At 42.2% G+C, this 13360-nt stretch overlaps 1 protein-coding gene across 1 annotated transcript in view; it reads left to right on the forward strand.

Annotated features, from left to right (window-relative positions):
• Positions 1–13360, forward strand: part of LOC121047041 — a 135414-nt gene that overhangs the window by 93886 nt on the left and 28168 nt on the right. Inside the window, exons 11-12 of the mRNA XM_042293976.1 lie at positions 3248–3444; positions 8184–8337. Coding sequence (XP_042149910.1) covers positions 3248–3444; positions 8184–8337 — 351 coding nt within the window. The remainder of the gene's footprint in view (positions 1–3247; positions 3445–8183; positions 8338–13360) is intronic.

Here is a 13360-nt window from a genome sequence, read left to right on the forward strand (position 1 = left end):
CGGGCGAACGAATGCGATACAGAAATAAAATTTGGTGCCGTACTTACAATGAAAACGGTGAACTCCAAATGCAAGCGTCGCATAACGCAATCACAAGTCAACGGTTGGAATCACGCTCTACAACGCTTCACATAATGCGCGGTACAGTTGAAACACATGACCCATTTCTCTGCTCCCGAATTTCGAAAAGGACATCTGCCAAGGTCTCCCCACAAACAATGGCCAAAAATGTCTGCTACCACTGCGAGAAAGGCAACAGCACGAAGCACTGCTACTCTGCGTCCAACAGCCCTGGCTCGACCGAGCGAGATATCTTACTTGCCCACCTGGCGCGGCCTTCAAGATGACTTTCGCACCCTTGCTGAATTCATCAAATACACGAGACGCTCGGTCATATTGTAACCACGAGCATCCTATCAAAATCTAGAGTCCCAAGCCCATAAAGGCTATCAAAGTCTCACCCAACTTCCTGCACAGCTCCGGCAGACGACCTCTGCCTGGGCAAGATGGCGCGCGTTTCCCGCTGCGTTCCCCGTTCCTGCCCGGATCGGAGTTCAAAACCGTTAGGGCTGGAGAGTTGAGAGGCGACATCAACGTTGCGCACCCTCTCCGTCAACTCGAAGGAGGAAGAGGGTGCGCCGACTTTTCGGTCACGAATCAGACCGCGCGTCATCGACTTAGCCTCCGCACCTGGTGGCATCTTGGGGAAGCGGGATTTTTAAGCTGAGCGCGGACGCCGACGTCTCGCATTGGCACGCGAATGCACGCAACAAGCGTTAGCTGGCTCGGCGATTAGAGACCAACGTTACTAGAACACTCAGTTGGGAAACTCACCGTCGAAACTTGGGCCGCTGGCGTCCACCGAGAATGAGCTCAATACGGCAACAGCGCCACTCATTATCATTTGTCTGTACTGTGGTCACCTTGAGCTTTTAGGAAGCATGTTTTTGCGAAAAAAACAAACGGAAGAGACTATTTTTGTATGAAATTTATTGGAGTTTAGTACAAACCGATGGACGCGTGATGTTTTTTTGTTTTTTTTTTAATTTTTAGATTTCAAGGTTTAGCGGCACAATTAATATTGTTTTTATAAAACCATGCCTCAGCGGTGCTTTCAAGTAGCGCGTCCCGACCTAGGTGCATTTTAACTTGGGCGGTAAGTCGCGGCGCGTCCGCTGAGGAGACGGGGGTGGCTTCCCCTGTAACCTCTTCCGCTGTATCTGTTTCGGAGCCGTAATGGCCGATTAAAGCCAAAATAGAAGTAACCTGCAGTTCCTCGAGTGGCCGCTGCGGGAGAAATGGCGGCGTTGTGTTCGCCATTAGCTCGGTTCTCGAGGACAGATTGGGGTACTTTTTCAGAGCAGTCTCTATGGCATTTTCCCAACTGAGTGGTTCTAGTAACGTTGTGAGAAACTGAAAAATATTAAATGTAAACATAAAACCACCCTTCTCAGAAAGTTGACTTGGAGTAATCCGCCACGATGAGCTGATGAGGTGCACAACTTGAAGACAAGTGGTTTTTTTTTTGTTTTTTTTCCAACGCCAAATAGCGCCTCAATTTTAAACACATTTGTGCGAAGGCCTTCGTCACCGACAACTTGAAATGCAGCAACTACACCCCAGGGTTGCCTTTCCGTTCGGCCGTCACGACAATCAACCACCTTCGCAAAAAAACAATATACAGAAGAAAAGAAAAAAAGATATTAAAACTTTTGTCTTTGCATGCAGTTAAAGATATTCTTCCAGTTAGGACGAATTTCTTTTGGAAACCCAATTTGTTTACACAAAGCATTATAATGGAAAGCTATGCAGTATTTTGAAAACAAAATTTGATGTGATGTCTCAAGTGAGTTTCTCCTTCCGAACGGCTGTAAAAACACATTACAAGATGTGTTCTTTTTCTTTTTGTTTGATTATTCATTATGAGCATATCAAAGTCAAACCAGAGATGCATCATTCATCTCTATAAAGGTGATACACGCTACTGTGAAAACAAAAGCTTACTAATTTTTTCTCTAACAGTTCAGGCTCAATCACCTAGATTCCTGATTATCACGGTTGATATGGCAGTTGAACACTGCTCATGACAGCATAGTGAAACAATTTGAAAATATAAACCCGATCCTGACAGCGATCAGCAAACGAAAGAACATACACGGTCGTGACTTGATTGGAAATACCGCACGCATGACAGAACGAAAAAGATAAAACTTTATTCAGTAAAAGTTAGAAAATGAATATTCACTTTCTAGAAAAAAAAATAATGCAATAAATAAAAAAAATAAAGAAACGCAAAATTTTAGATATGTGACGTCAATACAGACTAAACATTTAATTTACTTAAATAACGCCTGGAATTAGTGCAAAAATGAGTAGACTTTCGCGGTCTTCTAGGTTCCAATCTTTCCTTCTTCAGGCGAATATGGAAAAATGCTATGTCTGGAGTTCAAAATAACTTACAATAATATATCTATAAATACTTACCTTACCATAATTTTGTATTATAACGTGGTACTCGCATGTTAAGGAGTTGATGCACACACCTCTTTATTTGTTATCGCTCTTTGTAAAATATTTAATTGTGTAAGGGCAAGCTGCATAATTCATTCGGAGAAATTTCTTGTCAGCAGGAAGAGAATTATATTTAAATTGACACGCAATCGAGTCAAGAATTAGCATTAGTTATTTCGCCAGCAAGCTCACAATTAGATTTGTTTATCTCAAAAATAAGCACTGAATTTGCTTTAGTTAGCTCGACTCTAATTTCAAAATTAGCTTTAATGAGCTCGCAAGCAAGCTCAGAATCCGATTTAAGTATATATAGGCAGCAAACTAAAATTAAGCTTTACTTATCTCCCAACAAGGTTGAAATTAGCTTTAATTATATCGCTAGCAACCTAGAAATTAGCTTTAATTAGATTTTCCGGCTAGCTCAGAGTGATCATTAATGAGCTTGTCGAGAAACTTAAGATACGATTTAATTGTTTCTTCAGAAAGCTTAAAATTAAATTCACTTATTGCGCCAGCAAGCTAAAACCTATGCTTATTTAGCTCGCCAGCAACAACAGTATTAACTGTAGTGATCTTGCAAGGAAGCTCAAACCTTTTGGTTTGTTTTTCCAAGCTCATCACACGCTACTGTTATGTCTCGGTAAAATGGATACCCCACTTCTATAGACATAATGCGCCTTCAGCTGAAAGACAACATCTGGCGGCACCCTCATTAAGCTGTTCTCTTCCACTGCAGCTGATGGTCCAGTTCTTCACGAAAGAGGTTCATCGTTTGCTGAACTCCGTCATCTACTCGGCGTACGAGGCGGGCCACGCCATCGTCACCGGTGAAGAGGAGGTCCAGAGGAACGTCTGGAAGTTCGTAGAATCCACCGAGCTGGCCATGGAGATCCGCGGAAGGGCCACTCTCAACAGGCTCCTGGTGCTCCAGAAGCAGGCTGAGATCCAGGCATGGCCACATTCATTTTCGGGACTCTAGGACTATAGTTTGTTCCAACGCGTTAGGAAAACAAGGGCAAGCCCCCCCCCCCCCCCCCCCCTCCTCAAATGTTTCTGGTCGCCATGAATAATGGCCTCAATATCTTCGCTCGCCTTCTCTCCAGAGTTCGCTCTGCTAAAGTGAAAAAGGGGGGAGGGCATTATGAATGGAGCTTGTACTGCTTTTCTTAACCTGTAACAACTTATAAAAGACTTAAGAGGGGAGCCCATTTTATCTTTGAAAAGTTCTTGCTATCTAATGGCTGGCGCCTCTTGCGCATATTGGTTGAACGGGCGCATCCGTGCGTTGTCACGTGGCGAGTATGAAAGGAAGCGATGCAAAGCTTGGACGCTCAAAGTTTGCGCAAATAGATGACCAGGAGAAGACGCCCCATTCCACGAAAATCCAGCGGCCTTGAATAAGACAGGCTTTGCGTAGTTGGAACGGTTAGAGGCGCGCAGCCTCGTGGTTTTTCCTTTTGAATTGGGAGCGACGGCTGTCGTCATCTCTAGTAGCGGCCACGCCTCAAGACAGCGGCGACGGCCGTCTTTGATGTTTTTGATCGAATGCAGTGTCTAGGTGCACTGGTGGTAGACATTTCTTTTAGCAGCGCGTGAATACGAGACTGCGTATACAGCTTGATCTGTATGCATTCGCACTGGCGAGAAGTTCTCACACTGCTACGGTAAGATGTGATGTTGTAGTGAGTATGTACAATGCAAATGGGTGGAGTAGAATGCATTCTCATATTGGTTACATCACCTCCTTGCGCTTTGCGTTGAAAACGCGGCCCATAAACTATGTTACCTCAGAGGAGCAATTCAAAAGGGTATGAAATCTAAACAAACTATCTCAGACATTCGCTTCTAGCGTCCGGCTTTAATTGTTCTCAGCAAAATGCTTTGAAAACTCCTATTTCATCCAAACAACTGCAAAAACGTTTTTTTTTTGTTTTCAGGGAGCATTATGTTCGGCGATACATAAATATAAATAAAAAATCCTTAGCCTCAGTATCATATACTTTTTCATTACTATACCGAACAGGCTTCTTTTTCCATTGGGTCCTATGACCACATTATAAGTATCTTGAAGTTTTGCCAGCCCCCCCCCTTCCCCCATGATGAAGAACTGTAATATTGTTGATGACAATATGGTTAGGCTATAAACACGAATCATATATATGTAATTGTATTCTTTATATAAATAAATTGTATTCCTCATGATGTAAACGGAATATCTTGAAATATTTTATATTTTCGTCTTCTATCTTGCTGGGAGGACTTGTTTCAGCTTCATACAATTTGTCCCCGGCTACACCATAGTTAGACTTATTCTTGAATTCTAATCGCTTTACGGGCACTAACGACGCCTAAATGTTTATATTTAAACAAAACTCGTTTAAGGCCGTGATACAGCATAATCTGCATCTGAGTAGATGCATGCCACAATAAAAAGTATTGCCAGAAAGATAGGGTAAACGCGGGTTTCCAGAAAGTTAGGAATGCGTCTTAAATAACAATTTGTGGGGAGGAAATATCACTTGGAGGAAAAATGGAGCCATTTGTTCCACCACCGAAATTTGAAAATGAGGAAGTTGTGCGACAGAAGGCTTTATTGAATGATTTATTTAAAATACCGAAGGGCCACGATGGCATTGTAGTGGGAAGGGGATGACGGGCATATCAAACAAGCTAAGACCTAAAAAGTTTGTGAGGGCAAAACGTTAGTGGTATATAAAACAATATCATAGTAACACTGTTAATGCAGCGTTCAAGGCAAAGTGAAAATTTGGGCCAGTTGATTCATGTTAACGAATGATTTTAAGGCGGCTCCAACAGTCGGAGTTACCGCTGACGATAAAAGGTGATTCCATGAAAATGTAGATCGGGGTATATTTATTTGTTTATTTCGAACACCTACATGGTCTAAATAGTCACAATGGGAAAGGGGGGGGGGGGGGTGGGCACACACAGCACATTGCACACCAAAACGCAAAGTAAAACTGAAAGATACAATAAGTAATGCATAACGATGATTATAGAAGCAGCTCCGACAACATTGTTTTAAGAATGTCACTTTGCAGGTTATTCCAATCGTGAATGGACCGCCGGAAAAATGAACACTTGAAAAGATCAATTCTGCAATAAAATTTATCACTTCATCAATTAGCATCGCGCCATGAAAATTTTCTCCCCTTTCTGATGCATAGGAATGTTCAAAAATGTACTTGGATCTACCAATACCGGTATCGTAATAAACCACTTTCTGTCAAAGTTTGCGACGAAGAAATTTCGGCCTTTGACTCAGAGGTATCCAAGTTAGACACAATTTAAGTATAGTTCTTGTAGCTATGTAATCATGATTACCCTTATGAAATTTTACAGCACCATTAAGTATCCTTTGAACTTGATCTACCAGGTTCTGCCTGAAGGAATCCCAAATTTCACTGGCTTAGTCAAAGGCAGACAGTATATGCGAAAAATATAGCGCCTCCTTCAGAGATGTGGGAGGCAACTTAAGATTGCGTTTAATAAATCCCAATGACAGGTCTGCTTTTGCTGTAATATAGTGGACATTTTTATTTAGAAATAAGTATACGAAAAATTACTCCGAAATATTTAACCTCCGATGCCTGTTCAAGTGAAACGACACCAATACTACAGGAGGAAGGAACAATGTGAGTTTTTCTAGGGAATCTGACGCTAAACATTTAGACACATTTAGAGGCATGCGCCATGCATCAACGGTATTTAAATTGATTTGAAGAGTAAACACATCAGCATCACTGTACAAACTTCAGTCATCTGCATGTAATCGAACTTATGAAGAGATGGTATGACCTATATCGATAATAAATATTGAAAACAAGAGAGGTCTGAGTAACGACCTCTGCGAGACTACAGGTATTATTTTTTATAAAGAGCACTGTACACCGTTAATTAACACGAACTGTTTCCTTGCGTTTAGGTAATCGCCAATCCAATTAAAATATATATTTTTAACTGTTAAAAGTATAGTTAAGTGCGAAGCGCTGTGTAAGGGTCCTGGGGAAGACGGCCGGTTTCTCGATCGGCCGCGCGACGGTCGTCTTGTTTGGCGGCGTTTATCATATATGCCGGCCATACATAATTCGCGCCCCCCCCCCCCCCCCCCCCCCCGGGTCGTTTTGTGTGGTTGTGGTTATCTGACGAGGGACCGCGTGCGCCTTTCCACCGACATAACCCCTCGGGAAAGGATGTTTTCGTGTTTTTTTTTTATAATCTGGAGGCTTGTACATTCTACGGGGCTTCTTCAATTTCAACCGGGGGTTCCGGGAAGGCGCCGCTCTGTCTGCAACGGGATGCATGGACGAAGTTAAAAAGCTGTCGGCTGTAGTCAGTTGGCAAGTTCACGAATGGGGGTCGACGCCTTTGCCAGCTATTTAACGGTGGACGTCACGTGGCTCCAGAAAAACTTTCAAATGATTGGTTGACCCTCACCTGAGAGTGAGGGGTCAGCGCTCTCAAACGCCCGTGACGGGGGAGAGAGAGGGACTTTTTGGTTTGGACTTTGGCCGAGACTGTGGGCGAGGGAGGATGGTCTCCCACGTTGGGACTTGTAACTTGGAGTTGGACAAGTGTAAATAAATGTTAATAGCTCAATAGAAGCAGTGAGTCGACCCGTTACTCAGTGACGTTCGCGCCACCACGCTCCAGACCATAGGAGTGGAACCTTCCTTCCACACCACCGAAAGGACAAACTTAACTGTGGTACTTTTACATGACTATCTTCTGGTGGTGATCGAGATGCGATAATATGTAGCAAAAAAAGAGAACAAAGTAAAATGTACATATTTTTATTCATAAGATGTTATTTTATGAATGAATATAAGGACCGTCGAACATCGGGAAGCATGATTATAAGAGTATTCTCCCAATACGCATGAGAACGATGTGACACTGAAGATTGGTAATTAAAAAGAAAACCGGTACGTTTATTATTATAACGCAATTAAATGCTAAGGTGCAATCGAGATGGACAAGAATGATAAGAGTAATCACTCGAAAAGGGGAACAAGTGGGACAAATGTAGAGCGGTCCACTGGAAATGGAGAGGTCCGCGGGTTCGATACCCGGACCAGGCAGATTTTTTCATTTTTTCGCTCGGGCACCAGTCACCTAGCTGTGTTTGGAGATCTGTGTTTGTACTTTGTTCCTCATGTTCCCCTTCTCCAGGGATAATTTTAATCATTCATGTCCAGCTCGCTTGCACCTTTGCATTTAATTGCATTAAAATCATAATCTTAAAATACAAGCTTCACTGTTGTTGGTGTACGACTGGTGGCAGCTGATAGAATTCGTTTGCTCTATTGACGCCTAAGCCCTGGTTATCTCAGTTGGTAGAGCACTCCACTGGGGATGCAGAGAACACGGGGATACCCGGACCAGGCGGATTTTTTCGGTCGCGCACCAGTCACCTAGCTGTATTTGGAAATCTGTGTTTGTCCTTTGTCCCTGTCGTTCCCCTTCTCCGGGGATTATTTTCATCACGTTTATTATTTCTTTTTAATTAATCTCCGTTTGTTTGTATCTCCGGTTTCTCGAATGTTAAAGTCAAATTTTCTTTTGGCAGGGACACGGCCGTAAAATCATTTTCTCGTTTTGATTGTGTTAGACATGCGTCATTCATAAGTTGTATCGCATCATGCTCAGAGGAGTGCCTCTATGCAGTCTCGCTTTCCGGACATCATAGTAGCCTTCCGCAGTCGCCAGGCCAGCACGAGCATTCTGAACGACCTGAGCAAGGAGCTTATCGACATGCAGAAGGACGGGCAGCTGGACACGGAAGACTACAAGCTGATACGAATGGTATGTTACGGGAGCAGGCTGGACCAACACCACCTAGACAGAAGGCCTCCGCATGCATCATCCCAGTCAGATCGATCGAGGCCGTGAGATTGGGCAGGAGTGCTGCGTCAGTGTTCGGCTGGAGCTCGTGTCCAATCAGCCCGTTCAAGGTCGAGTCCAGGCCCTACAGCCGAGTTAGCGCGTTCCGACTCTGACGACGTTTCATAGGGGGAGAGGCGACCATGCAGAGGCCATCTGTCTATGTGGTGTTCGCTGGACTGGACAGGTTAATGCTCAAGCTGCGTTGTGCCTTCTAAACATTATGTGTCTTACTCTAAGTCAAATAGGATTTATTATGCACGGACGTAAGCAAAATCTTGCGCTGTTTATAAATTAGAGTTTCTATGTTTTCGAACTATATTTTGTTTCAGTTTAAGTCCAAAAGTAACCCGCGCTACGAGCTAATGAAACCTACCAAGCAGCGTGAAAAGTGCAAGTCACCAGGTCCTTTCTTTTTATGATTTGTCCAGCGTTGATAAAACGCGTATAGAAACCTGACAAACACCTTCAGCAATATATAGCGTGTCATTGGCTAGAAGCGTCAGATGTGTCTGGACGTATGGTGAAACGAAGTATAGGTCAATCGCTTTTGACGGGAAGTACGCCTAGGAAAGTATATAAATATAAAAATTACACATTAATTGTTCGCCTTTCTGCCATTTAAACTCGTACTTGTATCTCATTTTATTGCGGCATATGTGTTCTCTTGGCCATAGACCTAGAGCATGTTTACGTTGCGTGAGGTCGTTCTCCTTAACGGCAATCCCGTTTCCCACAAATAAAAAAAAAAAAAGAAACAAGAGTACCTAAAAGAAAAAAAGAAAAATAACGGAGGCGACGGATGTAGAAGGGGACAAACATTCGTCGTCTCCGTCTTTATTTATATCTCTAACATCAATTAGCTCCCATGTTTACTCACTCTTTATTCGAGCATGTCTTGCTGGCAAGGCGCACTCTAGGCTACTACTCAGGAAGGCGAATTGTGTAACCGTTAGGCTTATTTGCCTAAATATTGCAGTGCATATTTATAGTTGGAAAAGAGAATGGCATACAAAGTTTTAAGTTTTTTATTTATGTTCAAATAGTGAAGTAAAATTGAATCAAATAAACACTTCGCATCCCGATGTAACCTATCGTTTTAAAAAGTAATTATAATGGCCAGTTCTTCTTGTGAAACAGCATAACATCCATGTCCCGCGGCTATAAACAAATTACAAAATTTACATATTTTTTTAAATGTGATGTGTTATGTTGCGTGCATAAACTTGAATATGCTGCAGCTTGTCATATCAAAATGCCGTAAATATGCAGAAAATATACTCACAGCCGCGTTCCTTGCAACGTTTCAGTACAGAAACTGCTAACCTTGCCTCCACACGTCAATTCATTAACAAATTATATTTTTCCCTGAAGTGAGCAACTGTATCAAAAAGTGAAGCTGAGATAAAAGCCTTTGAATGTTCATAAAAGTTTGCCTTTATATGGCTCCAGAATGCATAAATTAATTCATTTGGAGAAAAATAATAATTAAGTTACAGAAGCGAAATTTTCTCGCAGCAATGACCAGAATATTTAAATGCTAATAAGGGTATTTGTTGACAATGTGACTTTAATAAAAAATTATTAGGGTTCTGTGTTCTCTTAAGATACCCAGGTTGTGGCTCATTATATTCTTGGCTTTTTGTTTCGGGATTGGTTCCACGATGTTCTCATCGGCTAATGCTGCTATATCGGTGGCTGTAAGGCAATTACGAAATTCTTGGGACTCGCCACAAACCTTCGTTTCTTAGATTGTCAGTGCCTATGGTCAATGGAAGTTTAAGAAAGGCAGGGCGTGACCTATTGGGTTCACAGTTCTGGCCTTGTGATTTGTTCCAAGGCTTTTTTATCGTCTTATGGCGCAGTCACTGTTGCTGCATGACGACAATACGACGGCCGAGACTCACCACCTCCAGCGATTCTTGAGCTATAAGTGACTGCATAGCAAATACTTCTTTTATAATCGACTTGAGCGGACAACAAATTAAATCCTCTCTCTGAGAAATATACCCGTCGGAATTTCAGATGTCTGGAGATCTAGTCCCAAGGGGTAGTTACGATTAATAAAAGCAACGTTTTCTTGCGTCACAGAAGTACTTCCTGAGAACCTAGATGGCTGATGTAGTGTGCATATATTACAATATTGAGCCCAGTTGAAAATCATAGCGACAGCAGCGTCAATGTTCGTCATCGCCACGGACGGAGGTGAGTTTACGCAAGAGAGGTGCTTTGTCCCAGCAATCGTCAAGGTTCACGTATTCCTGTCCCCTCAAGTATTGTACACATCAGCCTGGCCCTTTGTGCCCATCGAACCATCGATTGTAGCATGAGCACAAATCTACGACCTTGGCATTTGGTCGTTGCCCCATGAGCAATTCGCGTGCGTCACTCGAGAGCACGACATGTCAGTAGGTGTTCGAAAGAAGATAATAAATATAGAACTCACTCCTGTTCCTTAATTGATAAAGCGGAGATAAAGCCTTTGACTTCGAAGCGTCAATCGATGTGTGCTTACCTAAAGTGTGTAGGATTCAGAACTGATTAATGAGAGAATATAAAGCACATTTGCACCTTGTGGACTTACACTGTCGGGCGCAAGGAACGCCCAATGAACACACTTGTTTCTTTTTCTGACTCAAACGGAAAGTTGTTTCTTCCAGCGCAAATTTTGTTTTCAAACAAAGTTTGCTAAAGTAGTCACTATACTAAAAGAAGAGACGGAGTCAAAAATGGGCCAACCAAAACGTCTCAAACAGAGCTACTAAATTTTAATCACCACGTTTTCTTTAGACAGTCTACTTCTTTCTCTAATAACATTGTCTTCAACTAAGCAATATACACCAACAAAAACTGCGACCGCAGATTGAGTGGAAGTCCACAATCTTTAGTAGATAAAGGGGTGGTGCCATGATTTTTGTACTTGTAGTAATCATCACTAAGAATTATTAATTGACGATTGTAACCTGAGAAACAGGTATTCGTGTTTTTTTTTCTACTGCTCAGTCGCAGTTGCAGAGTAACCTCAGGCAAACACGATCAGAGTATATTCCCTCAACTCTCTGCCATAACATACGGCCTCATGACCTGGTACCGATTACATGTCATCAATGTTCAGCCGAGCCATGCACTGGGGTTTGCAAGCACATGGCACGTGCAGAATTCCCAATATCGTTGTGGGTCGGCTATTCCCGACATTTCAGCGACTGAACATGACTGCTCGACGATGCATTCATTCTGAAAAGTCCTAATCGAATGCTTACGCAGTGCTCGTGTTCAATCTGCGAGTCACATTTAAATACCGTAAACATAGGATACATCTATGACCACGTAAATAATTTCGTTTTCATTATTACGCCACTAAACCTCGCTAGGGAAAGTCCGAGAGAAAAAGTTTGTTTTATTCTTCAAAATTTACCGTAACACACACGAAAAAAAAAAATTCTTGGCGGCTTTACGTACGTGTTTACTTGGATTATACCAGAACCAATAAGTCGGTGTAAAGTAAAGAGCATTCCAACGAAAAATCGTTGCATGGCTCTTTTAATTTTATGCTTTGAGGATGCTGAAATTAAGTTTAACACCTGATTTTGTTTAAATACAAGAACCGCACCTAAAAGAAATGCTTAATGTTTCCCAGTAGAAGGAACCTAAGCTATTAAAAAACTTCATTCAAATCTCTCCAGCTCAGACACCCTAGAAGTGTGTTAACGATAATCGAGCTATGGAGATGTTAGAGTTAAATAGATACAGTTATAATGCTACATATATGCTACCGTGTATTTTCACTCACTCTTTTCTAGACAAGAAGGTATTATACTGGTTCGTGCCTATACGACGTGAATTTTGATGGAGTCCCAAAGAAATCGAGATGGATAAATAATATACAAGAATGAAAAGTCAGACAGTGCTATTCAGCCTACGCACCTCAACCCCCCCCCCCCCCCCCCCCTTTCCCGGGCCAAACCCCTCTTGAACAAAAATAAATGATAAACGTGAAGGGTAAAATCACCCAACGTTCTTACACCAGGCAGTTTATGGCTGTTTTTTTTAATATTGTGATAGTAATTCTGGTGCCTAGTTTTTTTCATTACCTACAGCCGATACTAAAAAAATTATTTATTGGTGCACTCAAGCCGACAAAAGGACTTCTCTCTCAGGAAAAAGGCAGTGACTGGGGGCACGTTTTAGATTTAGACACGAATACCTACGAGGTTACGGTGGGCGGGTATTCCCCAGAAGGAAAGTAAGTTCTCACATATTGATGAACACCAATGACCACACAAGTCGGTTGCGAAGGCATCAAAGGTATACTTAATACTTAGGAAACCGATTGCTAAAGAGCACACCAAGTATATACACCTTACACATAATATCAATCACCATGGCCAACAGGCTTTTTTTAAACTAAACTCTGGTGTCTCTTATATGAGGTATTTATTCATTTTTTATTTTGAAAATACTGCCAGCCAGCAAGAACAAAGTAGGAGGCAGAGCTCGTTGATTATAATTTATAACACGCACAAACAGAGACCATCATCTTTCTTTCTCTTTTTATAAAAACATCTCGTCGTAGTTGGCTGTCAGTTCTGCTCCCTCGTCAGGTTCGACAGTTAGATATAGTTTCACGGCAAGTATAAAGTATCTAAGCTCCCAGGGCCCGTTTAAGGACGCACAAAAAAAGCTCCGTTCAGTGCTTCAATCCGGGGGTACTGTAACCAAGTACTGTTCTAACCAAGTACTGTATATATCCAGTGACCTAAACAGCGGGTATGGGACACACTTCTTAGGTCAATGAGCATTAAGCTCACTAAGCAAATAACGGGTGCCCGAAAATATTAATCCTGATGTGAAGGGGATGTGCCTAACAAATATCACACGGGGTTTGTATATTTTGTACGTAACAGATTATGTACACCGCGGTTTTCGTCAGCCTGATCAAGTCTGT

This window comes from Ixodes scapularis, unplaced genomic scaffold (genome assembly GCF_016920785.2).
Source record: "Ixodes scapularis isolate PalLabHiFi unplaced genomic scaffold, ASM1692078v2 PGA_scaffold0__279_contigs__length_252992795, whole genome shotgun sequence".
NCBI lineage: Eukaryota > Metazoa > Arthropoda > Arachnida > Ixodida > Ixodidae > Ixodes > Ixodes scapularis.